Here is a 26,474-nt window from a genome sequence, read left to right on the forward strand (position 1 = left end):
TCAGTTGCCGGTTGCCTGGACGGTGACACCGAGCAAGGCTGGGAGATTCCAACATCTCCATTTCGCAGCGAGAAAATCAAGGCTGAAGGAAGGCAGGCTGGGTTTCGTGGGGGATGCCTGGCAGGAGTGGAGCAGAGCCGTGGCTGTGGCTGTAGCTGCGGCCGTGTAGAGGAGCCTGGGAGGCAAACCCCAGCTGGGGTTGCCCCGGAGCATCCCGCAGCCCGGGCAGGGGAAGGAAGGGACACACCATTGTTCTGCCCCTCCAGCTCTCGGGGAATGCAGGGTGAGCAGCAGGGAGCTCGGCGCTTTCCTGTGTTTGTGCTGCCAGTATTTTCATTAAGGTCCTTTCCCCTACCTCTTTCTGCAAGGCCTTTGTGCCTCTAGTAAGTGCAAGGAGGGTGTTGATTGTAAGCGTCCCCTCAGGTATAATTATTTTACCATAACAGCATTCACACATAGGGCTTGCAGAGCCATTTTCCTGTTACGTCCTCTGTACTTCAACCTCTCACTTTGTTTTTGCTTCCGCAGGCTCCCCCAACAAGGTCTCCATCCCTGCAGCAGAAACCATGGTGAACTGGTGAGCCCTGAAGAGATCGCTGAGGGTGAAAATAGTTTGATGTTTGATAATTTGATGTTACCCAGCAACTGGAAATGAAGATATCTTTTGTCCACCAAGTCAGGAAACACTTTTACATGATAGCTGTGTTTGCCTGCTTTTGGGGATTTAACCAGCAACGCCTTCCAGGAGGGAACATACATAAACATGAGGAAAGTCACTGGCAGGGATTACTGGAGCAGGTAAATCAGGTCCCTGTCACCCTCAGCATCCCCTGATGACTGCACTGAACTTTTGCAGTGCAGGGGAGGAAATAGGGTAAATAAATATGAAATAAATACAATAAATATAAAATTGAGAAGATCTGGAGGAGCCAGGAGCAGTTTTTGTGGTGCTGGTGGCCCACTGGCAAGGTGAGGAATGTCAGTCTCCATCGATGTTTCTCAGGATGAAATGCACCCTGCCCCTCCTGTACCTCTGAAGCCCTAAAGGATGTTGCCCTATATTATTGTCATGGGGAAACAACTCCTGGACTGGCCCCACAGTCCTGCCCTTCAAAGGGCTGGAAAAACATGGATCTGCTCAGTGCATCCAGAGCCCTCTGGATGGAGGGGAGCTGGGCAGTGTCCTGACAAGGACAGTCACTGCCACAGAGGGTCCCCCAGCTGAGCTGATGACAAGACTCAGTCCTGTAGCCCAGGCTTGTGACCTTTTATTTGCTGGCATTTTTTCCCACATTAAATAAAGAGTTGGAAGGAATGAAGCCATCCATAACCTCCAGCTCCTGCTCTAAGTACCAAGCTTTGGATAAGTCTGTGGAGAAAAAAACAACATAGTAAAAAATCATGTTGGTGTGGTACTTCATAGTATGGCTTAGGGGCATGGTGGGATTTGGTCAAAAGTTAAACCTGATGATCTTGGAAGTCTTTTCCAGCCTTAATGATTCCATAATTCCAGATATAATGGGAGAACTTCAGGGCACATAAGTGAAGCCATCTCTGAACTAATTGGTTTAAAATTAAACTTTGTTTAACAGCATTTTCTAGTGCAGTCCACTTAATAAACAAATGCAGCTGACACAGCTAGGATGGAAATAGATTTGTCATTATGTGGTGCAAGACTTCCCTGCCCTGTGAGAAGGAGCTTTATCAAAAAATGCTTCTGATAACATCTGACCAGAAGAGTCAGAGAGGATGAGTGTGAAGGCCAAAGCTTGCTTGTGTCAAAATCCCAGTGGGTTTTGCTGCAGGAGCTGCCATCACATCCACCCTGGAAGGCAAATCCCAGCGTTCTCCCTGGCTGCTTATGCACACAGGGCCGCTTTGTTCCCTCTGCTCCCTGCCCACCCAGCCCTCTTCTCTTCACCAACACATTCATCAGAGCCTTTTGGCTGAGGCCTTTGTTCTGTGCCTGCACAGGAAGGTCTGGGCTCGTGGTTCACATTCCTGGTGCCAGCACAGGATGATCTTTATTGACAAACCCATTATTGATCCAGCTCCCTCCAGGAGGACTTTCACCCACTCCAGCTCTGGCCACGCTATGGATTGGCAGGTGATGTTTGGATACAAACACAGATAGGCTCACAATCAAACCCTTCAGGGATGTGCCCTGCACCAGTTAATATTAAACACCTTTGGAGATATCTCTGCATTTCTCCAGCCTGGGAGGAACCTGCTGCATTCTTCTCATGGCTTCTTTGCAGGTACTGAAATAAAATCCCTGAACAAAGCCCCTGTTATTCAGCCAGGTCAGGGGGAGCATGAGTTTTCTGATCCTCTCCATCCTGGAGTTTTCTTGGATGGAGATGTGGGGTTTGACCCCATCACAGGGGATGAAAAACTCATTCCAGCCTCAGCTCAGCCTGCCTGAGATAGAGTGTGTGTGCAAAAACACTGCTGAAATTAAACTCCCAGAGTTTAAAACCTCACAGTCTGAAAAATGTTATGTGAATCCATTTCTCTCTATTTCTAATAGAACAACCATTTAAAAAAAAAAAAACAGCAATTTTTCTTCCTGTTACAATATGTTGTTCTACATTATGCTGTTCCAGCAGCTTAAATAAATTTTTACAAATTTAATCTGTAAATTGCTTTTTGATGGGTGAAGCACAGCACCTGCATTCAGCTTTCCAAGCATCAGCAACTGTGCACAAACACCCTTCTCTATTAAAACCAGAGTGGCATTTGGGGATGTATTTGCCCCAGGAGGGATTTTTTAAAATATTTTGGAAAGATGAGTCCTCCTTGCACACCAGCTTTTGGGTGAGCATCTTACAATAGCCATGGATTCAGGGATCCACGGAATATTCTGAGAGCAGCCAGGCCTGTTCCCAGCCTGTGGTCAGAGCAGGGCTGGGCAAAGCAGCACCAGATCATCCCACATTCCTGGGATGGGAGCGTGGGCTGCACCCCCAGCTGCAGAGACAAGCCCATGTCTGGGGATGGATTTTTCCAGCCTCAAAGATGGAAAGCATTCTGCCTTCATCTGCTGGAGGATGAAATCCACTGCTGCCACTGGAGAGTTCAGGAACTGGGAGGGTCCCACACTGGGGAACAAGCAGGACAGCAGGGTAAGCAAGGCCTTGAATGTCCTGCCCTCCTTTTTCCAAATCAATCCAAACCACTTCGCAAGCCAGGGCTGGATCACTGTGAAGATGTCAAGGCTCACACAAAAACCCTTCATCCAGCCACATTTGGGAAAGCCCCCAAAATGCTCATTTGGGCCCATTTCAGTTCAGCTCTTGGATCCCAGGCCAAGGATATGCTGCCATTCAGGAGGTTTCACAGCCCAGAACCTGTTGGGCTCGTCTTAGTCCCAGCTTCCTGCTGAACCTGCCAGAAGCTGATCCCAGGAGGAGACATTTCAGCCAGGGAGCCTCCTCAGCTGCATAGAGAGAACAAATAAACACTTCCAGCCTTTCCTCCCGGGCCAGACCTGCCCTGGGTTCTGCTGGATTCACCTTGAGCTTCCTCTCCTCTTCCTGGCCTTGGAGGCTTCTCCCTGCTCCAAATCTCTCTGGATTTCCTGATGCTGCACATGCACCTCTTCATCCTCCTGTTGCCAACCCAACCCAGAAGTTGTGTTTCCCACCCCAAAACCTCAGCTGGGGCCAAGGTCCCAGAAATCACCTCATTCTTCAACACCACAAAGGGACCAGCACCAACCCCTCATTTCCAGCAGCACAGCAGAGGCAGAACCAGGGAATCTCCACTCCTTGGGGAAGATTTCCCCTCCTGGTTTGTGGGACAGGCCAGAGAGGCCTCAAGATGTTTGCTTTGACCCTGAGGTGACATCTGGGGTGGAAAGGTCACACCCAAGACACTTAACAGTGTCTCCCCTCCGAGCCCAGCAGCCACCAGCAAGCTGTGCTGGGCACTGGGACTGTAATGAAGAGAGCAAATATTATCCTCCACAGGTGCCACAAGCTGCTGCTGCTTTGAAATGCTGTGAGAAAAGCCTCCCTAAATAGTTGGGATTCCTCCCACCAGCACAAGGGATGAGAGGAATAATATTTGGGAGAGGAACACACCCCAAATGACAGAGTCTGGGTGAGGGTGGGAGGCAGAGAGCAGCCGGCATCTCCTGGCCACAGATGGTTCCCATCAAGAGGAATTTTTTCTTGTTAATCCCAAAACAAGCTTGGGATGTATTTTTATTTCAGTGTTAAGAGAGAGAAAAAGAGAGTCTGACATGACCCCCTGTTTTTCTGGCCTCACTCCCTGCTCAGCCTCTGCTCTGAACAAGCACAGAAAATTTAGTTCATGTTAAAGGCAGGGACTCTGAGAACAAAAAATCCTCAGATGCTTCTTCCAGCTCTTCTTGACCCGGGAATTTATTGCATTCAAGCTGGAAATGGAGGTAAAAATCTAAAGCCTGGGTGTATATTAGAAGTATCCTGTGGTGTTCTCTGGGGCTTCATCAAGGCACAGAGGACATCCAGGTGCCTGTGGGTGTCAGCAAGGGTGTCCACTCTCCCCTTTAAATCCTAAACCTGCTTTGAGCACCAGGAATGGACTCCTAAGCCAATCCACTCCCAAAGCCATCACAGGAGCTCAGAAGCATCTCTAGTTCAAAAACCCCCAAAAATATTGATAAAAATTGCAAGCGGTGGGAGGACTGGGAATGAATTCTACTCAAAAGACATCCCAAAAGCCCTGGTTTGAGAACTTGCCTGGCAAGTTCTCCATGGCCTCCCTGGTGTGTTGGATGCCCTGGTTCCAAAAACTTGCTCTGAGCGAACAGCTAAGAGGCATGTCCCAGGAAGTTTCCAAGGACACATGGGTTGGGGATGTGGCACGGAAGCAGGGACAGGAAATAACTTCTTCTCATGGGGTGACACTTCTGGTCCATGGTGGTGGCCCTGCTGGAAGCAACCCTACAAGGTGGTGACCTCCCAATGGGAATTTTCTTTTGGACAGAACTTCCTGGGATATTTACACCCCCAGATGAGACTGGGCATCCCCCTCCTTCTCTGGCAACTCCCTGGAGTGACTCAGGATGTGCAAACACTGACTCATCCCAACCTCCCAGGAGCACTGAGCTTCCCACACTCCAAGACAGGGTGGTGGGAGAAGGGAAAGGCTCCACTTGGCCTCCCCTGTGCCCTGAGGGAGGGCTGCAGATGCATCAGCAAGGTGAGGCAGTCAGGGCAGACTGGGGTAGCCAAGGACCCTCTGGACATGGATCTACAGAGATAAGGGGATGCTGGTGTGGGAGCTCTTGCCCAATATGGGAAAAATGGATTGGGAGGTCCTGGAGGACAGCTCTTCTGGCTCAGGAGTGGTTTAGGAAGAAGGATTTGAAGAGCTGAGGAAGAGGATTGGGAAATCCAGGGTTGGGGTCCTGGTAGCTGCAAAAGGTGGTGGCACTTGCAAAGTCAGCTTGGCTGCACAAATCCTGGATTTCATCAGGATGTGATTATTCCATACAAAGGTAAAAATACGTGGTTTCTGCAGCAAACAGTACCATTGAAAAAGCTGCCAAGCTCTCCAGTCTGCGACCACCCACTGCAAATCCTGCTGGGAAACTGTGGAGGAACCTGGATCTGCTTGCCAGGGATGAGGTGGATGGTTCTCCTGGAGATCTGAAATTTAAATGGACATTCAGATACATAATTGCCAATCCTAAAAAAGCTGTTTCCTCATGCCATTGCATATTGTGGGGACAAAGCTCCCTGACCTGCTTTGTATGTGAGCCAGAGCATCATATTTGGCATTTCTCCTCCCTCAGTCCTGAGAAATGGTCGAGTCCAACCCCTCGCCCTGCAGAGACATCCCAACAATCCCACCCTGGGCATCCCTGGGAGCTCCTGGAGCTCTGGCAGCCTCAGAGCCGTGCCCATTCCCTGGGGAGCCTGGGCAGCACCCCTGGAGAAAGAACCTTTCCCTGATCTCCAACCTAAACCTGCCCTGGCACAATTCCAGCCTTTCCCTGGTGTCAGACACCAGGGTCCTTTCCCTGCTGTTCCAAAGGGGCAGGAAGGAGCTGGGACAGATCTCCAGGTGAGGGCTGAGGAAGTGAGGGCTCCTGGGTGTTTTCCCTTCCCAGCAGAAGCAGGAGGGATGTGAGATGTGACATCCCTGCCCATCGCTGGCCATTAAAGATTACAGCCCAGCCAGGCCACAAGGATTGTAGGAGTCAATCCCATGTAAGCCCTTCTATTTAAAGGAATAAACTACCAGGGAAAAAGCAGCCCAAGATTAGAAACACACAGGATTTCCTCAAATTCCAGCCATCAGCCCCAGACTCAGCCCAAGGGGATTGTTTGTTATTCTCTCTGAGCACAAATCCTGCACCCCAGCAAAGTTAAGTTTGGATTATACTCTGCAGCTCCATCACAGGCCTAAAAGCCAAGGTCAAAGCTGATTTAGTGCTGCTCCCTCTCTGCCTAAACCATCTCCAGTATTCCTTGATAAAAAATATTTTTTTAGGCAGGAGAGTTTTGGCTTTTTGCACAAGCAGGGGATGCTTCCTGCAAATTCCACACTGCTCAGGAGGATGCTCCTGTGCAGGAGACTCTTTCAGAAAATTTAATGCTAAGCAGAGTGGAAAGCAGAAATAAATGTTTTTTCTTTTTCTTGTTTTGGGTAGGAAAAGAACTCAGAGACCATCCATTTCCACCCGTGCCGTGGGCAGGAACACCTTCCACTGTCCCAGGCTGCTCCAAGCCCTGTCCAACCTGGCCTTGGGCAGTGCCAGGGATCCAGGGGCAGCCACAGCTCCTCTGGGCACCCTGTGCCAGAGCCTCACCTCACTCACAGGGAGGACATTTTTGCCAATATCTAATCTAAAATCTCTCCCCTCAGTTTAAAATGACACAAAGCATGTGGGTAAACCACACAAAGTCACCCTATGCTTTATGCCTCACCAGCCAGGAATTGGGAAGTCATTTAAGATTTGATACCTGGCTCTGCTGCTTCTCCCTAAACTGGGTGAAACTCCAGCCTAACTTACCTTAAAGCAGGAAAATACAAAGCCTATCCCTAAAAGGGTCCCAAAGGAATGAGGGATCCCTTCTGCCCCAGCACCACAGCAGGATGGGACCAGTTGCTTTTTCCAGGCATAGCACGAGGGGGTGACTCATTCCTGGCAGGAATTTCCCTCTCACCCATCCCCTCCTGCCCCTCTCTTCGCCTGGAGATTTTCCCCCACAGAAACAAGGGGTGAGGGCAGCTTAAGATCAGCCAAGAAGCAGAGACCTTCCCTGAATCCCCTGAGTTCAGCTGGGGACATTTCCCAAGAGGTCCCCACTCCCCTGCAGCTGTGTGTTTTGGGAAGGAGAGGAGGGAAATTCTGGAATACTGGGCAGAGCTGCCCCATCACGAGGGTGGGGACTGGGAGACATCTCATGTGCCAGTTGTCCCTGTGGTGGCCTTGAGGTGCAACCAGGGCTGGGCGTGCACGTGAGGGAGCTCAGCCCTCCCAGGAAACCTCAGCTCAGCTGCATGTACATAAACAGGTCCAGCAGGAGCCATCCAGGATGACCACACAGCCAGGTAGCCCATGATTCATGAACAGCCATCTGCTGAATCTGCAGTCTCTCACTTCCCAGCTCCAGTTCTCCTCCAGGCCAAGTGGCAAAGCCACAGGGGCAGAAGGTGCCTCTTGCCATGGCCACCAGGCATAGCCTGGTCCCATAGCAGAAGGAGCTACCCTGTGGGATTCACACAACAGAAATGGTTCCAGCCCTGTGGGATTTAGTAGGCTCAGGGGAGGTTTGGGGGCACACCTCAATTTCCCAAGGTACAGAATCTGAAATGAGATCTTAGATAGCTGCAGATGGAAGGAAAGAGTCCAGAGGAGGGCCTGGTTTTCAGGAAAATAACAAAGAATCACAGACTGGTTTGGGCTGAAGGAACCTTAAAGCTTATCCAGTTTCATGGGCAGGGACACCTTCCACTATCCCAGCTTGCTCCAAGCCCTGTCCAGCCTGGCCTTGGACACTTTCAGGGATCCAGGGGCAGCTTCTCTGGACACCCTGTGCCAGGGCCACACCACTTTCACAGACAAGAATTCCTTCCAAATATCCCATCTAAATCCATTCTCTTTTGGTTCATAACCTCATCCTACAACTGCTTACCCTGACAGATGCAGCAGCTCAAGATATAGGAAAGGCAGAGATGTGCCCCCCTCTCCAGGTGTGCTTTTCCTTCCGCAGTTATCCCAAACATACCAAGTCTCCCTTTTTTCCCCCCACTCTGTGCAGCCACAGCTTGGACATCAGTGGAAAATAATTCCTTGAGTGAGTGTGGCTGGATCAGCTGATTGGGCTGGCTGCAGCAAATCTCGTGGTCACACAGCTTTAAATCTGCAGCAGTGCCTGCCTAAGCCTTTCCATTTATAGGATGGAGAGGGGAGCTGGGAGTGTGGAAATAAATCCTTTGGAAGCAGAAGGGGTTTGGAGACAGAACAGGACTCCCCAAGGGAAACACATGGGGGTGCAGAGAGGGTGGGCAGCAAGCATGGGATGGAGCTGATGGAGCACCACCAACTCCGTGCTCCTGATGAGCCAAGGTCAGGGGAGGGCACAGAGGTCTGGGAATTGGAATGAGAGCACTGGGGCTGGGATCTGCCTGCCAGGCTGGGTTGGGGAGGCACTGCTGGAGTGCTTACAGCAGTGTGAAACCCCCTCCCTGCCTCCCTCCTGCAGCCTGGCTCATCTCTCTGACCCCTGGCCTCCCCACAGGAGCAGAACTCTGGCTCAAGATTAAATCCCAGCTGCCTCCCAGCTCTTCCCTGGGCGAGCTGCCATGCCATGATAAAGCAGCTCCTCCCTCCAAGGCAAGCCCCTGAGCTGCAGCTCCTTGGGAAGGCAGCCTGGTGATGGACTGTGTCAGGGAATATCAAATGCCTTTAATTCCCCCTTCATCCAGCAGCTCCCTGTGGGAGGCAGCATGTCCTGAAGAAAGGCGAACAGGAGGCATCTGCAGCTGTGTGCACAGGCACTGAGATGCCTGGTAAATCACCCCAGCCAGGCTCTAAGAACCCTGACAGGCTCTAATTTGTCTCTCCTGGATAGATACAGCATAGAACTTGCTGCTTTACTTGGTTATCCCAATGCAAGGGGCTCTAAGCAATCCCTGAGTTATTCTGCGGAGATTTTCCTCGCTGCTGGCAATTGCAAATTCAGGAGAGGAGGGGATCTGAGCAGGACCTGCTGCTGAGGTTTCATCTCAAATATCCATCCTCTGAGCATGAATGTTTTGTGTCAGACCTGTAGGGGTTTTCAGGTCGATCAGTGGGGTTTGCTGGCACTGGCACCAGCACCACTGGGGCCGTCAGCTCTGATCATGCACAGCTCGGGGCTCGCTACTGACCAAGAACAGGCTTGGGCTCCATCCAGCTCAGAACCAGATAATTAAAGGAAATAAAACACTTCCTTACCAGCCAAACCCCCTTTCTGGGTGTTGTTTGCTGGGAGGCTGCAGTTCTGGACCAGAGCTGAGTGGGAGACCTGAAGGGTATCACTGCAAGCCCCCCCTGGGGGCTCCAGCCTTGTGTCTTGTAAGAAGTCAGCCCTTCCCATTTCCTGCTAAAGGGATTGCTTGTGCGTCCTGGTACATCCCTGGGGACACATGGACATGTCCCTGAAACAGAGCAGCTGTGGCTGCCCCTGGATCCCTGGAAGTGTCCAAGGTCAGGCTGGATAGGGCTTGGAACCAGGCACAGTGGAATGTGTCCCTCCCCATGGCAGGGGTGGGACTGGATGAGCTTTAAGGTCCCCTCTGACCCAAACTACTCTGTGCCATTATGATTGTGTGACTTTTTTATGAGAGCTGCTCTAAGTCACTCCCATCCCCACCATCTGTCTGCCAAAATTTCTCCTGCAGATCCTTGTCTCTCTCTTTCCTTCCCTGGACAAGGAAAGACTCCTGGCATGGGAAAGAGAAGACCAGTTCAGATAATCCTCATGGGATTTGGGCAGCCTGGGGAATCCTTTTCAGAAGAGGATCCTGCAGATCACTCAAAGAGAAGGAGAAGGACTCCCTCTCTCTGCTCCTCGGCAGAATAGCAATTTTGAAACTGAAATCTGGAAAGACATAAGGAATTTCCTGTCATGTTGTTCCCATGCCATGCTCCCACAGTCTGGAGTTACCTATACTATCATCATCTTATTTCTAGTGGTAAGTCTAATAAATCACAATTGAAATTATATTTGGCAGAGTCTGAAATAAGTTATGTTTCCCTTCCAGGGAATGGGGACTGGGGCTTGGAGCCAGGTGGGACAGTGGAAGGCGTCCCTGCCCATGGCAGGGGTGGGACTGGGTAATCTTTAAGGTCCTTTCTAACCCAAAACAAGAAAAAACAACAAACAAGCAAAAATGCCAGGGGTTTCTACATCCATCTTTGCTTCCCTTTCCCCCTCCTGGCCCCTGCTAGCCTTACTCCTCTTGGCTCTGCTTTTCTCGTTCCAGCAGGGAGGACTGGCCTGGAAGAGCATCATTCCCAGGGCAAGTGGAAGGAGAGACACCTCTCCCTGGCAGAGGGGGGCTCCCAAGACGCACTGCCGGGGCACATCCCGGGGCTGTGCGGTGGAGAACGAGCCTTTCCTGCTCCTCCTCGCAGGACTGGTGTCTGGGGAATGCTGGAGCCAGCCCGGAATGGTGCCGGGGCCGGGCAGCGGGGGGAGCAGCGAGACCGGACACGGGGACACGGAGCGAGGAGGACGCAATGTCCCTGCCCGTCTGGGGAGAGATTCCCTGTATTCCCTGGGGCTCGGGGGGTGGCTTTGGGCTTGGGGATGCACGGAGGGGATGTCGTGGAGCTGGGTGGCATCCCGGCTGGGCACTGCTCCCTGGGGAAGCCCCAGAAGGGGAGCAGTGCCAGGGCCATGGGGGAGTCTCTGCAGGGGAAGCTATGCCCAGGGCTGGTGTGGGTGGGAGCAGGGTCTAAACGAGTCCTGCAGCACCCTTATTGGATCTGTGTGCTCTCTGTAGCTCCTGAATCCCAGCCAGCCCCTTTCTGTCTCCACTATTTTTAAATCCATCTATTTCCGCTGGTATCTCTGCTTTGGTGCAGCCTTTTCCACACTGACACTTCTGCAGCCCAGAAATCCTAAATATTCTCACTCTCCCAAGTGTATAAGCACTGGGGACCTGAGGAGCTCAGGGACAGCAGTGCAGGGGCTGTGCTGTTTATTGTGTTTATTGGCACTTTCTGAAGCATGGGAAACTCATGGCCACAGCCACACAGAGCCAGAAGTGTATTCCCAGCACAGGATTCAGGGCGTGGGATTGGAGCTGGGACTGGAGACAGAAACCCTGGTGGTAGGTAAGGCTGGAGGAGGTTTCTCACCCTGATCCCACCCTCAGGGACAGTGGTCCTGCTGCCCCAGGGATGGCATCAAGGCACACAATTACCTGTTTAGCTGAAGCCAGAGCACTGGGATTTGCCAGCTAATGGGACAACACAGGTGATGAGGCTCTAAAGGACCTCTGGAGTGCATGATGCCATGAGCCCAGCAATTCTCATGTACACAAGGATTTGTTTGCACTGACTCTACACCAGCCCCACGGTGCCCAAGATTCCTGCAGGGCTTTTTGGGTGTCCCTCCACCCTGCCCCACTTCATACCTGCTTCCACAGGATAACCATGGACCTTCCTGCAAATACCAGGGAAGTCAGGAAAGCTTCAGGCAGAGGCAAATCGCTAGATTCATGTCATGTGGTGAATCAGAGACAGAGCCCAGAGTGGATTCATTGTGCATCCCACATTTGATGAACTTGCCTCCAGCAGTTTCAATTTTTCCATTAAGTGGAATTAAGGAGAAAATCATAGTTAAATTTTTAATTCATCAAGATGAGCACCATCACAGTCACTGAAGGTATTTCTGAATTTGGGGAGGTAAATTTGGAAAATGAAGACACCACAATGTACAAATTGCATTTTCTCCATTATTTTGCATGTCCAGCACACAGCTTTGTCATTGGAAACTACAACAACCAGAACTGGGTAATCCATATCCAACAGAAACCCTTGGAAGTTCATGATTTGAGTGTTTCCTTCCCACCGAACTACAGCCATGACTTGCATCCTGAAACGTTCAAAACTCAGGAGCTGCCTTAAGTTCTTTGCTGCTGCTTCTCTGTGTTCAGGCAGCAAAGGAGCTTGAAATAATTCCCAGCTGGATGGGGCTAAGACAGATCCATGCAGGAAAGGACAGCAGCTGTAAGAGGCTTTGATTCACACGTGTCTTTGTAACCACAGCATCCCCTGGGTCCCAAACCAGGAGTGATCCCAGGGTGATTCAGGTCTTGACGTCAAAGCCAAGAGTCCAGAAGCACAAATGATTTCAAAGACTGAATCCAAGCTGTTTGTGCACAGCTGGGAAACATCCAGCATCTTCCTGAAGGGAATCAGGAGTGAAACAACGATGCTCATTCATCTAAACCTCCCACCCCACCTCTCCCAAGCACCTCTACCCCAGGCTGAACAAGAGACCTTCTGTACAAAGCCAAACTCAGCAGCTCTGATGCCTCCTCCAGTGTTGGAAACAGCCTGTCAGATCCAGGGACATGCAGGAGATGTTCAGTGTGCTGAGTGCTGGGCCAGGAGCTTGCAGTGTGCTGCCTGGAAGTGCAGAGAGAGGCAGCTCCTGCATCCCTTCCCATTGTGGGAAACACAGTTTGGGCATCCACATTGGAGAAAGGCATCAATTATGGTCCCACAGGCTACAGAAACACAAAGCAGAGCCTGTTCCTGCCTGGGGTTTACAGCAGAGTAACCAGGAGCAGGGAGATAAGACAAGGATACAGAGGCTGCTCTATAAATCCAGAGAGCCCCTTGGCCATGAGATCCATCTCTGCTGGGTGAGACTGGAGCTGGGGTAATCACACACAGAGCAGCTCCACATCCTGGGGTCCCAGCTCTCAGCAGATTGTCTGTGCAGAGAGAGAGAAGATGCCTCTGGGACTCCCTGTCAAGTCCTCAGCATCCTTGTGGAGAGGAAAGCAGCACAAACCAGCCTGGCTCTGATACGGCCCCAAACTCACCTTCCATGACTCAGTCTCCCCAGCTTTTACAGAGGATAATCAGCCTTGTCCAACTTTATAAAATCCTGGGACATCTGCAGATGCAGCTCTGATGTGATGAGTCAGATCTACCTTGTGTGATTCAGCTGGCAGACCCCATCCAACAGCCACGGAGCTTCCCTTGCTCCAGGATCCTATTTGCTGCTCTTACTGCCAAATGCATGACTGTTCCCAAAACTAAACATGCCTGTGAGTTTCTAAATGCATTTGGCAAGACTAGGAAAAAGCCCTTCTAGCTTAATTCTGAAATGGGAAACAGGGAAAAGTTCACTGAACCATCCACAACTTTCCTGCCTGCAAATTACAAAAGACGGAAAACAGAAAACAGAGAGTGGGTTTTGTTTCTAAAATTAACATCCCTGAGGCAGGAATGTGGCTCTGCAACACCAGGAGCTGTGGCAGGACAGGGATGTGACCCTGGAGGAGACTTTAATGTGTGGATGCAGCCCAATGGCAGCTGGAATAAAATTTGAGTGCCTCCTTTTGAAGCTCCCAGGAGCAGGTGTCGCTCTGCAAGAATGCAGTGTGGTTGCATCATGTGGGCTCCTTGAATCTTCCACAAATCTGCCACTTCTTCCCTGCCAGATCTTCATGGGGAGTCTATACAGCAACTGGGAAAAGCACACTGCAATTTTATGCTGGCGTATGTGAAGCAGGCAGGAGTATTCATACTAAGTGAGGTTTTTCTGTGGGGACAAAGGGAAGATGTCACTTGTTTCCAAAGGGTCTCTGGCCTTGGAGATACATCCTGGAATACATCCTAGCCTCTTGCAGACACATCCTAAACTGCCACATTATAGCTTAAGCTCCCTGACCCAATCTGGACCTATGGCAACGGACATTTGCTTCCCAGGTGGTTGCATTTTGTCATCCCAAGCAAAGCTGCAGCAGCTCAGATCTGGACACAAACTGGTTTGTTCCCATCAGATTAGTGCAACATCCCCAGGGTTGGGGCAACCATGGTCCTTGGAAACTAGGGAAGGATGAAACTCCTTTTCCTGTTTGGTTTTAGATTAGATCTTGGGAAGGAATTGTTCCCTGGGAGGGTGGGGAAGCTGTGGCACAGGGTACCCAGAGAAGCTGTGGCTGCTCCCAGATCCCTGAAGTGTCCAAGGTCAGGATGGACAGGGCTTGGAGCAAGCTGGGATAGTGGAAGGTGTCCCTGCCCATGGCAGAGGTAGGACTGGATGTGCCTTAATATTACTTCCAACCCAAACCAGTCTGTGATTCCTGCTGTATCCACCTTGGCAGCTTTTCTGCTGCCTCTGCAAGAGCAGAATAGACAAAGAGGATTCCAAGGCCCTTCCTAAGCATCCCTTTGCTTACATATCCTCAGCACTTGGCTGAGGAGGATTGCACATAATGTTTGTTCCTGCTGGGCCTCTGCAGGAATCATTGCTGGGATTCATCCCTCCCCTCCTCCTTTCCTGCCTTCAAACTGCTGCACCAACCCCTCAAAGTGCCCAGGGCAGCAAACCCAGCAGCCCCAGCCCTGCCCTGCACTCAGCCCCCTCCTTCCTCTACCATCAACAATAGCAGTTTTAGGGCTTGGCTTGTTCAGAACCTGATTCCCAACAAGGAGAAGACTTTTAGGGAAAGCAGTAGGACTGGGGAGACAGGCAGTTGTGTGACACACTTGCACACACAGCACAGGCTGGGCTCACCCCGCCTCCCAGCCGTGAGCAGTGCTATGCTGGAAGCAGAGGATTGGCCAGCTGAGGAGCCCTCAAGCCAGGCTCGGGTTTAGGGGCGGTTCTGTTCCCTCAGCTGGCTCCAGAATAAACAGTTTCCTTTTACATCCCGGTTTCCTGAAGGGGGAGCGTGTGGGGCTGAGCCTCCTCTCAGCTTCCACTAAATGTGAAGGGCAGGCAGAGCTCAGACCTTTCACATTCCCATACGCTCCTGGAAAATTTCAGAAAGAGACAAGGGAGAGCTCATGGCACCTTTTAACACGAGAGGTGCCCCACCACAGTTCCACTCTGTGCAGAGCAGATTGAGCACCTGGTCCTTCTTTGCTTGTATTTTGTAATAAAGGGTGAGACCTGGAATTGGACATTCCTTGCTGCTGTTTCCAGTGAGGAAACTGATGTTGCAGCATCCCAAAGCTCTGGTGCTCTCACATCCTGTACTTAAGATGGCCCCTGTGCCCATGGGGCTGATGTGGCTGACAAACCAAGCACTTGGTTTTTCCTTTTGGCTGCTTTTTGGGAGGATCCAGCCAGTCCCAGTCACTGTGAGGCAGAAAGGAGAGGGTAAGGAGTGCACATCACCAGTGTAAATCTTAGAACCACAGATTTTAAGGTTAGAAAAGTCCACTAGGACCACTGAGTCCAAACATTAGCCTGAAAAGGGCATCCTGGAGTCCCCTTGGCTCACCACAACCCCAGACCAACCTCCTGGATCAGTGTAGGAACAGGTGAGGACCGCACAGCCCCATCTCCTCCTGCCATAGCCCAGTTCCCAGGAAGGTGTGGGATGCAGGGGCTTGCAATCCAACCTGCCACCACCCATGCTGGCCCTCTGCTGAGGCCACACAGATGTCATTCTTTCCACCCCAAAGCACCAGAGGAATTCCACCCCCCTGCCTCGCTGTGTTGGCAGGAAACCCTGTGGATTTTGAACTTTTCTCTGGGAGTATTAAAGAGGGATTACAAACTGGGATCAAGGGAATCTCTCTCTGTTGTGCCCTGTGGGAAAGCTGCAGCTGCAGCCTCTGTAGCCTGTCCTCCCTGGTTTGTGCACCATGACATACCTGGATGCTCCCATTTATGGGGAATCTGCTCCACAGCAATCAGGTCTTTTCCTCTTCCTCTTCCACCACAACCTGCTGAGGAAGCAGAAGGAGATCAGTGCTTTGCAGAGGATCCACAAATTGCCCCTTCAGGACATGTAAACCCAGTGAGCTCCCTGAAAGCCTGGAGCTGGCAGGGCCAGCTCTGGGCACAGCACGCTGGCACAGGAGTTTGGCTCTCACTGCTGCACTCCAGACAGGCCAGGGCACGGGTCCACAGGATGCAGCCTTTCAGCTCCACTGCCATCCTTTGTGTGCTGTCTGCTCACACAAAACTGGGCCCTCCCAGCTCCAGCCAGGGCAGAGCTGGGCATGGCTGAGAGCCAGAGAAGGGGAGAAAGGCTGGGATCCCACTCCAGTGCAGGGCACTGCTGCCAGCAAAGCCATGGCTCCACACTGCCTGGGGCTGCATGAATGAGCTCCAGTGCCAAAGGAGGGTGTGCAGGGAGGAAATTAAAGTGCTGAACCCAAACTTGTCCTTGAGCTGAGCCAAGAAGCAGAATTCCCCCAAAATCTTTGCATGTGAGGAGCTGGAGGAGCAGGCAAGTCCTGACTAGCTCTAGAGCAGAGAGAAATCCAGGGAGAGCTCGGAGCCCCTTCCACTCCTGAAAAAGAGGGAGAGGGATTTTTTTATAAGGGCAGAAAGTGACAGGACAAGGGGGAATGGCTTTCCACTACCAGGGGGCAGGGTTAGAGGGGATATTGGAAGGAATTGTTCCCTGTGTGAGTGGTGACACCCTGGCACAGGGTGCCCAGAGAAGCTGTAGCTGTCCCTGGATCCATGGAAATGCCCAAGGCCAGGTTGAATGGGGCTTGGAGCAAAGTGGGACACTGGAAGGTGTCCCTGATCATGGGGTGATTTTAAGGCTCCTCAGTGCTGGCTCCAGCATCCCTGCCCTCCTCAGCCATGATTCTGAAAAGCAGAGATTCTGCACCAGCACTGCCTCACAGCAGCACAGATGACAGACTGTCTCCAGCACAGGAAAACAGGATGAGTCTCCTGGGTCACTGTAAGGTGAGAGCGCAAAGCTGCTGGAGTTTATATTTTAAAAAGTCCTGTCCAAAGAACACACAATGTCTGCTTTCGTAGAAATAAACCACTCTTTCAATAGATAATCAAGGGGATTAGTAACACTGCTTGAAACAAGAAGCCCAACAACCAGGACAGCACCAGTCTGGATGTTTCATGGCTGGCCATGGACTGTTTCCCACAGAACTGAACTCCTGGTACCGTCGGATTTCACTGCTCTCCATCCCAGCAGCTCCTCCACACCCATTTCCAAGCACTGGAAAACCAGCCTAGAAATCTCCCTCTGCTTTGTTGTGGGGGCTGTAGGATCACACCCACGTCACAAAATCTTTGGGTGGATTTTAATTTAAGGCTCAGTGCCTCTGCACTGCCTTAAACCCGCAAAGTCAACCCATGCTGGAAATAACTCCAGACAAAAGAAACTCGAGTTCTGCCCCGCGCAAGTGTGGTTTGGAGGGGAGGAGCTGAGCTGGAGGAGTGGATGTGTCCCTCTGGCAGCTGGAACCGCTCATTACATGAGCAGGGGAGACGGAAGAAGGCAACTCCCAGTTTGGCTCCCCCTTCCCAGCCCCATCCCACCGCTGGAGGAGCTCCTACGTGGCACTGTGGGGGCTGGGAGTGGCTCTTCATAGCCCGATCCGCTTGGAAATCACTGGAGGGCAGCAGGAATCCTCCCCAGCAATGCAGATCAGCCTAATTTCCACAACTTTGGCCTAGACAAAACTGTTCACTGTCAAGATGAAGCTGTTTGCTGACATTTTGGTAGAACTGACTCCTTTTTTGCATATTCACATCCCAAAATTCTGCAGGGGCTCTTACCAGGTTGTGTTGTAGGAACAGGAGGAATAGGTTGAAATATACACTTAAAAATCAGCAAAAATCTAAAATATCTTTATGCTGGGCTGCCAGCCCTCAAACCCGACTATTTTCATTCTACTCCAAATTCATGTTCTTGAGGCAAAGCCATTTCAAAAGACTGAAGCATAGAGCCCCCAGGGTGCCCCCAAAGGACTTTGGTGCTGGGAGACAGTTAAAGAAATCAAGATTAAAAGTTTAAGAGTTTATTTTAGATTTCACTTGGAAGGTGAAAAAATCTTACATAGGAAGTAATTACAGAGCAGGGTTTGAAGGTGGAGCAATTCAGAATTTGGCAGAGAAAAGCAGCTGATGGTGGAGGTTTAAAGGAACATTTCTCATTTCTCAGCTAGCACATGTTGCTGGTACAGACCAGTAACATTTACCTTGGTACTGATGGTTTGATTTCAGCAAATTCATTTTTAATAAAGCCAAAATTGTGCTATAAAAATTCTGGGACCCCACTGTTGATCATTTATGCAGACATAAAGCAAAGCTAACTACACCAAAAGACACTAGTGTACCAAAATCTCTTGCTTAAGGTATTCCAAAGCTATTTTCCCCATTGAATCCCCTCCTGAAGAGTCCAGATCTCTAAATATCACAGAGCACCAGGTTCGTTGCAGCTGATGGAAACATTTTTTACAGGGAGGGCTCAAATATGTCCCCTGTTTGAGATGAGAAGTATCTACTCACGTGGCACTGTCTGAACAGGTCAGATGGAAGAAAAATGTCGCTTTTTGATGCTACCTTCTAGAATAGGTGGAGTATTAAGGGGAATGCAATGGTGATTCCAAAGCAAAATGCTTCCAAGACAACACACAGGATATTCAAAGTCAGAAGAAAAAATCAGATGCTGTTTGCTACTACAGCAACAGGAGGCTGAGACCTGCTGAGACTCCTGTCTTCAGAGTGAAGCATAAAAACTTGGCAGGGACAAAATTAGGGAGAAAAATGAAATGACAGTATGATTAAAAGGGAGACACAGACATCAGTTAAAGAACACAAGGATGAAGCATCCTTCTGCTGATGTAACCATCCATGAGGGGGGTGGTACCTCAAATATCCCTACATCCCAGATTGCCATGAAAACAATTCTGTGCTGTCCCAAAACATGACAGGGTTGAATCTGAGCTTCAACACCTGTGACTCAGCAGAAACCTCTCCATGGTACAGCTTCTCTGGGCACCCTGTGCCAGGACTCCTCCACCCTCCCAGCCAAGAGTGCTTCCCAATATCCCATCCAGCCCTGCTCTCTGGTAGTGGGAAGTCATTCTCTGTGTCCTGTCCCTCCATCCTTGTCCCAAGTCCCTTTCCAGGTTTCCGGGAGCCTCTTTAGGCACTGGAAGGGGGTCTGAGCTCTCCTTGGAGCCTTCTCTTCTCTCTTGGAGGTCACCAATCAGGGCACATTTCAGATTCACATTTCAGGATGGGGCAGGTGTTAAACACTGGCTGCCTGTGACTGCTCCAGTCGTGGCTGAAACCCTTTGCACCACCCCCAACTTCATATGGAGGGTAACAGTCCAGAAAGAAAAAAATAAAATACATCACTACCTGCCTTTGCTGCCAACAACCATCCAGCTGCAGGAGATGCCAGGGGCAGGGAAAGGACCAAAATAAGATGGGCCCCTGTAAGAAGGCAAAAGCACAGTTTGGGCAGGGAATAGTTCCCCACGTTCCTGCTGGAGGCCTGGCTGAGCTCAGGCAGGGGACAGGCTGGGGACAGGCAGGGCAGGAGGAGCGAGCGCGCATCCCCCATCCCTCCCGACCCCCCTTCAGCAGCGCGGGGCCGGCATTCCCTGCCATTGGCGGCGGCCGGGAGAGAGCCGGGACGGATCCTCCCCTTCCTCTCCCTCCCAAGCATTTTTGAGAGGGTTTTCCCAAGTTTCCAGAAGTTTCTCCCCGGCCCCTTATATACCCCCTCCGCAGGACCGGGAGGTGCACAGGGAGCCGAGCAAAGCCGTGTCCCGACCCCGCAGGTAAGGGGGGGGCCCGGGGTTGGCAGGGTGGAGACTGAGCTGAGATTGCAGCAGGGTGAAGGGGGATTTTGGGGTCCTGCAGCCTCCTGGCTGGGCAAAAAAAAAAAAAAATCGGGGGAGGGTTATGGCATGGGAGAAAGAGGTTTGTGGTGGGGTAGGTTGCAATGGGGTGGGTGGAAGTGTGGGACAGGGGTACAGACTGTCCCACGAGCTGGCTCTGGAATTTTGAGGAAAGGCATTAAAAAATCCCCCAGTCGCCTCCAGTTTGCAAGAGGTGGTCACAGTGAAGCTGCGGGAAAAGCTTTCAGAGAATAACAAAAAAGAAAAGGGGGATAAGGGAAGCTTTAGTTTGGTGTGAGTGAAATCCTGCAGCCCTGCTCTGGCCGGAGAAGCCGGGGAGCCTGCAGGACCCTGGGCACCATCCCAGCGCAGAAATGAGAGCTCTCCCTGCAGCCTCCTGCTACAGCACGGCCCGACCCTCCTTCTGCTGCCTTAACTAAGTGTCACATCCCTCTAGTGACACGGAAATGGCCTTTTGCCTGGAGTCCTGTGCCCTGCAGCTCTGTCCTGCTCCTGGGAGAAACACAGTCTTCGGAGGGAATCACATCCCGCCAGGAAAGAGGGTCCCGGCAGCCCCAGGGAAGGCTGAGGAATGCCACGCTGGCACTGGGCGTCCCCTCGCTGTGGGAGCACAGGAGAGGATGTTGCTGGCTGTGCATTCTCCACATTCCCTCAGTTTTCACCACGGGTTCTGAATTCACCCATAATCGCTGCCATAATCCAAGAATGGGCAAAATTTCTACATCTCGCGCTGTGTGACTCAGCAGAGCCCAAATCTGTCACCTGGCCCTGAAGTAATGTACGTTTTTTTAAGCTGAGGATGAAGCAGTGCAGGCCACCCCCTGCTCACAAGAAAACTACTCCATGTATCTGTTTTCTTTCAGAAAGAAAAAGGCAAACGTTGACCTCACTATGAAACAGTTTCAAGGTATCCTTAGAAATAAACGGGTATAAATAGAAAACCAGAAGGAACCTCCTCAGATTTCCAATGTTTGTCACCCTGGCTGCACTTTAGAGCATCGAGGGCAGTTTTGAGCTTGTTGCACAAATCTTTGCTCTTGAGGCATCCAGGATGGCTCTTCCCTTTAACAGAAGCCTTGCTCCCATAAAGGACTTTAGGCTGTAATCGCCTCCCTCTCCGAGGCTACGTAAATCCTGCTCTGGCGAAGGGTGCCTGGTGGAACTGCGCACTCGCTTCGCCCGGGGCTACGTGCTGCGTGCTTCCTTCCATGTGTAATCCCAGCGGGCCCTTCGCTTCCTGCTCGGGATACTTTAACCCTGCTGCAGCCTTTCCCTGCCTCCCCAAGCCAGGGACAGCCCCTGAGAGTGGGCAGGAGCAGGGTGGGAGGAGAGGACCACCAACGAACAGGACTGTTCACAGGGTAGTGATGCAGTTCCTGTGGAGGAAAACGTCCCCCAAAGACTGCAAAGGGAATTTAAGGCCTGAGGAGCTGCCTGCAGGAAGGTTTGCTGAGTGAAGGCAGGAGGGAGGAGAGGTGTGGGGCCAGGTGGGATGAGCCGCAAAGGGCTTCCAGGCACTCAGAACTGCACACGTACCGGAGCTGGGGGCTCACAGCCCTCGCTCGGGTGGGCTCACCTATGTTGGGATGAGATCCACCCACCTCAAGCATGAACTGAAGGCTCTGCTGAGGAAAACGAGGCCCCCCCACTTCCCTCTGCCCCAGTACCTCCCCGGCAGGGCTGGACAGGCAAACCAAAGCTGAACAGAGCTGATCAGACAGTGCAGGATCTTCTCCAGGACCGCCTCTGGCTTTGCTTGGTTGAAGCTCACGTGCTCCATCTAGTGCCAAGGAATCTGAGGATTTGGGGCCCAGGCCAGGGTCCCCAGAAAGGACGGTCCTTGTCATGCAGTGCCTGCAACAGCCCTGATATCAAAGGGCAGCACAACATTTTTTCAGCTTTTCCTGATCAGGGCAGAGGTTTCTTCTGCTCTGGGGACAGAACCATGGAATGGCTGAGTTGGGAGGGACCTTAAGGACTACCTTTTTACCCACTTGCCATGGGCAGCAGAAACACATTCCCCTATGCCAGGCTGCTCCAAGCCCCATCCAGCCTGGCCTTGGACACTTCCAGGGATCCAGGGGCAGCCACAGCTTCTCTGGGCAACCTGTCACCACCCTCACAGGGAAGTATTTCTTACCACTGTCCAATCTAAACCTGTGTTCTTTCACTTTAAAGCCACTCCCCCTTGCCTTAGTTCACATCAGAAATACCTGTTGCTTACATTCCCTGACCCTTCCTTAAACCATTCACTGTACATTAATATTGGGAAACTGCTTAGAAAGGAAGCTTTAATTCCAAATGCACAGGCTCTGCTTGCCAGCATGCAGCCTGCACTCCTGAAGATTGTTTCTCAGGGTGGACTTGGGATGGCTGCACCCCCATGAAGTGCTGGGGCAATGTCACTGTCATTGGAGCAAGGAGTGTGTTTCTCTGGGATCCCCAGATGCTCCAGGAAGGCTTTGGCTCATGCTGATGAATTTTCTTGCCTAGCAGGTCCTGGGAGGTGCTGGGTGCTGCTGAAGCCATGTGGATTATCGTGGGGCTGGCCCTCCTGGGCCTCGCTGTGGCCGTGCCCTCAGAGGACAGGAAGCTGAGCGACAAGGCCACCACGCTGGCCGAGCGCAGCACCACGCTGGCCTTCAACCTCTACCACGCCATGGCCAAAGACAAGGACATGGAGAACATCCTGCTGTCCCCCGTGGTCGTGGCCTCGTCCCTGGGGCTCGTGTCCCTCGGGGGCAAGGCCACGACGGCCTCGCAGGCCAAGGCGGTGCTGAGCGCGGACAAGCTGAACGATGACTACGTGCACAGTGGGCTGTCCGAGCTCCTCAGTGAGGTCAGCAACAGCACGGCCCGCAACGTCACCTGGAAGATCGGCAACCGCCTCTACGGCCCCGCCTCCATCACCTTCGCCGAGGACTTCGTGAAGAACAGCAAGAAGCACTACAACTATGAGCACTCCAAGATCAACTTCCGAGACAAGAGGAGCGCCCTCAAGTCCATCAATGAGTGGGCAGCGCAGACCACAGATGGGAAACTCCCGGAGGTCACCAAAGATGTGGAGAAAACTGATGGGGCCCTCATTGTCAATGCCATGTTCTTCAAGCGTAAGTTCTATCTTCAGTTCTTGGTACAAGTGACCCAAAACATCCCCAGAGCCAATACACAGAATCATGGAATGGTTTGGGTTGTGAGGGGCCTTAAAGATTATCCAACGGCCCCAAGGGAAGGTGGACAAATCCTAGGTCCACTGGAGCCAGCTCTTTGTCAGTGGTTGGGAACTGCATGCACTTACCGCCCATTCCCTTTTCTTATGAGCTGTGTTCCTCTCTCTCCTGTAGCTCACTGGGATGAGAAGTTCCATCATAAGATGGTGGACAACCGTGGCTTCATGGTGACCCGTTCCTACACCGTGGGTGTGCCCATGATGCACCGCACAGGTGAGTGGAAAACCCCCAGCCCACACCAAGAGCAGCTAGAGTCAGGATCATTGCTCTCCATTACCCAGATTTCCACCTGCTGCTTCCAAGATTGCAAAGCAGGGGAGCGTTTGTTCTATTGATTCAGTTTCCCTGTGAGCAGACAAAATCCACATTTACTAGGAGGTGCTTGGCTGTTGGGAACAAATCCTGGCTCATTATCCAAAGGAGATACACAGCCAACTCCAATAATGCTGGGCCACTTCCCAAAAGGGTGTCCAGACTCTCTTCCCTTCCTAGTCAGGGGAAGTCCAGGTTGAATTCACTTTGCCTCTGCTCCACACCTCACTGTTCTTGCTTCTGGTTTCAAGGTCTCTACAATTACTACGATGATGAGGCAGAGAAACTCCAGGTGGTAGAGATGCCACTGGCCCACAAGCTCTCCAGCATGATCTTCATCATGCCAAACCATGTGGAACCTCTGGAGAGAGTGGAGAAACTGCTGAACAAGGAGCAGCTCAAGACATGGACTGGCAAGATGAAGAAGAGATCAGTGGCCATCTCGCTGCCAAAAGTCGTCCTGGAAGTCAGCCACGACCTTCAGGTAAAGGAGGTCCTTAAACAGTTGGACCTTACAGTTCTTTGGGATGGGAGTAAAGACAGTGGCCTGGTGGGTTATCTATGCCTGCTGCCCCTCTTCCCTCTTGCACTGTGTCATCTCCAGGAGGGTTGCTGACCTCTTGTCTCCTCCTAGAAACACTTGGGTGGTCTGGGCCTGACAGAAGCCATTGACAAAACCAAGGCTGACTTGTCCAAGATATCCGGCAAGAAAGACCTTTACCTGTCCAATGTGTTCCATGCCGCGGCTCTGGAATGGGACACTGAAGGGAACCCCTATGATGCCGACATCTATGGCCGAGAGGAGATGAGGAACCCCAAACTCTTCTATGCTGACCACCCTTTCATCTTCATGATCAAGGACACTAAAACCAACTCCATCCTCTTCATCGGCAGACTCGTGAGGCCCAAAGGCGACAAGATGCGCGATGAGTTGTAGTTGGGTTTATTTTGGTTGGGTTGTTTTTTCCCAGAGCTTTGGTTTGTGTGTGTTTTTAGGGGGGCGTTTTGACAAATGGGAAACACTTATTTTGTATCCTTCTCGAACCATGGGTGCTATTCAGACCAGGGTGCATTGTGAAGAGAAACCAGCGTACACTTTACCTCACCCCAAAATCCAGATTGCACAAACCCACCTCCAGAGAGGAGCAGAGGAGCCTGGCACCAGAGGGTCACCAGGAGTCAGCTGAGGTGGCCACCTTGAAGCCGAGCTCATCCCTGCACTGGTTAAGCCTCCTGCTCAGTTCCTTGCTGCTCCACCAGCCCTGCCAAGGCACCACCCTCCCATCCCAAACGCTTCCATCCCACTGAACGCTTAGCGCTGCCGCTTTTCTCCTGCTTGGGTGCCTTCTGACACTGCTCTAGAGCTGTTCCCTGCTTCTCTCTTCTCTCTCCAGAGGTGTGTAACAGAGTTCCAAGGGCCAGTTGTGCAGTCCAGCCCCTGCAGGGCCCTGGAACAGAGCAGGAGGCAGCACAGGAGAATGGAGATTGTGTGGCATTGTGCCCTTCTGTCTTGCCTAACCCTGTGCTCTGCGCTCGATGCTTTGACCACAAGAGCTCCTTAGGGAGAGCATCAAAGCCAAGAGCACCTTGGATCAACACTTCATGGAGAACTAAGGGGCTTTGGGATGTCAGGGAGAGCCCAAAGCACAGCCTGGGTTTCTAGAAAGAGTAACCTGAGGGGCCATCACCTGTAATTAAACAGGCAGTTGTACCAGGCAGAGAACTCATTCTCTTGGAAGTGCTCTACATCAGCTTGTAGGGCTGGGAAAGGCTCCACTCCCCCTACCAGGGTTCTCCCACAGCTGGTTCCTTGTGGAGCTGACCCAAGGCACTCCTAACTGGCTTCTCACAGGGAGCTGGGATCAGGTTCACCTCCACTTTCTTGCTTATTTCAACACAAAGCTTTAAAGCTGCCATTACCTGACTTCCTAATTATGCTCTGCTGAAGCTCCATGGTACTTTAGCTCCCTGTCTGCTGACCTGGATAAGGGGACCCTGAAAAGCAAAGGTATTTATAGTTATATTTCTGTCTGATAATTAGCAGGTTTCACAGCCTGATCCAGGCTATTCCTAACTTCTCTTCAAGTGCTATCATCAGGTCAGTACTATTTCAAGGAGCTGATGTTATCTCCCAGGAGCATTGCAGCATTTGCCACGCACTGAGAGACACCACAAGGCAAACACTGAGATTATAGAAATGAGGAAAATCCATGCATCCCAATGGAATTACCAGTTCTCTGAAACCAGCATGGAGCACCTAAATAGCTTTGCTTTACCTCCCTGCCAATTTTCCCTGCTGCCATAGAAGCCCAATACTGCATAGTCCCAGGTGCTGGGAAGCAGGAGGCAATGCCAGGAATATCCCCAAACATGGGACACTTCCCGGTGATGCCGTGCACTGAACCCACACACAGAACGTTCTGGAGGCTGGGGTGGAAGGGGTGGGCAAGGCAAGAACACACTGTGGGATATTGTGAATAATATGCATCATGTGGATGCAGGTGTCTGATGGCTTTTATTGTTTGTTCTTGTACCACACGGTGACAGTTGTGTAATTTTGCAATAAAACTTTTTTTCAATGAATCCCTGGAAGCTGAAATCCCTTTTAGAGCAAAATAAACTTACAGAGGTTCCTTGCAATCCTTAAATCCAAAACACCCTAAAGTGGCAACTATGGACAAAAATTACTCAATGCACATCAATAGTGAGAAGGAACGCTCTTAGCAGCTTTTCCCTTTGTTTTCTCCTGAAACTGCAAATATCCAACACCTTAAATGCTCCACAGGTAAAGGACCAACAGCCCTGTCCTGCTGGGCCACTTAGCAGAATAAAAACAGAGCTGTCAGCCACAGGGATCAGGCTTCCTGACTGTCCAAGCCAAAGCTCCTCCAGCTGGGATCCACTAGAGAAATAGAGGAAAAATCTGCAGGCTAAAGATACCCTTCCCAGGTGGAAAATCCACCACTAGCAGACTCTGCTAATCCATTTTCTCCCACTGCTGGAAAGGGATGAACCTTCTGTCACTCCTTCGTAAGCAAAACTAAAGGTACAGACAGGTCCCCTTTTCCCTGGGACTGGACAAGCACACACATCCAGTGTGGAGCTCCTCC

The 26,474-nt window shown here is 51.4% G+C and overlaps 1 protein-coding gene and 1 long non-coding RNA gene across 2 annotated transcripts; one reads left to right on the top strand and one right to left on the bottom strand.

Moving 5' to 3' along the window:
- Window positions 1-4,283: 4,283 nt before the first annotated feature.
- LOC144245877 (uncharacterized) lies at window positions 4,284-21,573 on the bottom strand. The gene is made up of 4 exons (XR_013339442.1): window positions 21,490-21,573; window positions 19,317-19,391; window positions 15,839-15,913; window positions 4,284-5,639 (listed from the first exon to the last, which is right to left on the bottom strand). It is a non-coding gene; the product is annotated as an uncharacterized LOC144245877 (long non-coding RNA).
- Window positions 19,649-25,947, top strand: SERPINH1 (serpin family H member 1). The gene is made up of 5 exons (XM_021550118.2): window positions 19,649-19,741; window positions 22,319-22,932; window positions 23,167-23,265; window positions 23,616-23,848; window positions 23,999-25,947. The coding sequence occupies exons 2-5, from the start codon at window positions 22,350-22,352 to the stop codon at window positions 24,299-24,301; spliced, it is 1,218 nt and encodes a 405-aa protein (XP_021405793.1). The 5' UTR covers window positions 19,649-19,741; window positions 22,319-22,349; the 3' UTR covers window positions 24,302-25,947.
- Window positions 25,948-26,474: the final 527 nt, after the last annotated feature.

The sequence above is a fragment of the Lonchura striata genome, chromosome 2, assembly GCF_046129695.1.
Source record: "Lonchura striata isolate bLonStr1 chromosome 2, bLonStr1.mat, whole genome shotgun sequence".
Classification (NCBI taxonomy): Eukaryota; Metazoa; Chordata; class Aves; order Passeriformes; family Estrildidae; genus Lonchura; species Lonchura striata.

What these genes read in the sequence shown, in the direction of transcription:
- SERPINH1 (XM_021550118.2), top strand. Translation starts at nt 22,350, where the DNA reads ATGTGGATTATCGTGGGGCTGGCCCTCCTGGGCCTCGCTGTGGCCGTG. An exon ending in CAATGCCATGTTCTTCAAGC is followed by an intron (nt 22,933 to 23,166) that starts GTAAGTTCTATC and finishes TCTCTCCTGTAG; the next exon opens with CTCACTGGGATGAGAAGTTC. An exon ending in GCCCATGATGCACCGCACAG is followed by an intron (nt 23,266 to 23,615) that starts GTGAGTGGAAAA and finishes TCTGGTTTCAAG; the next exon opens with GTCTCTACAATTACTACGAT.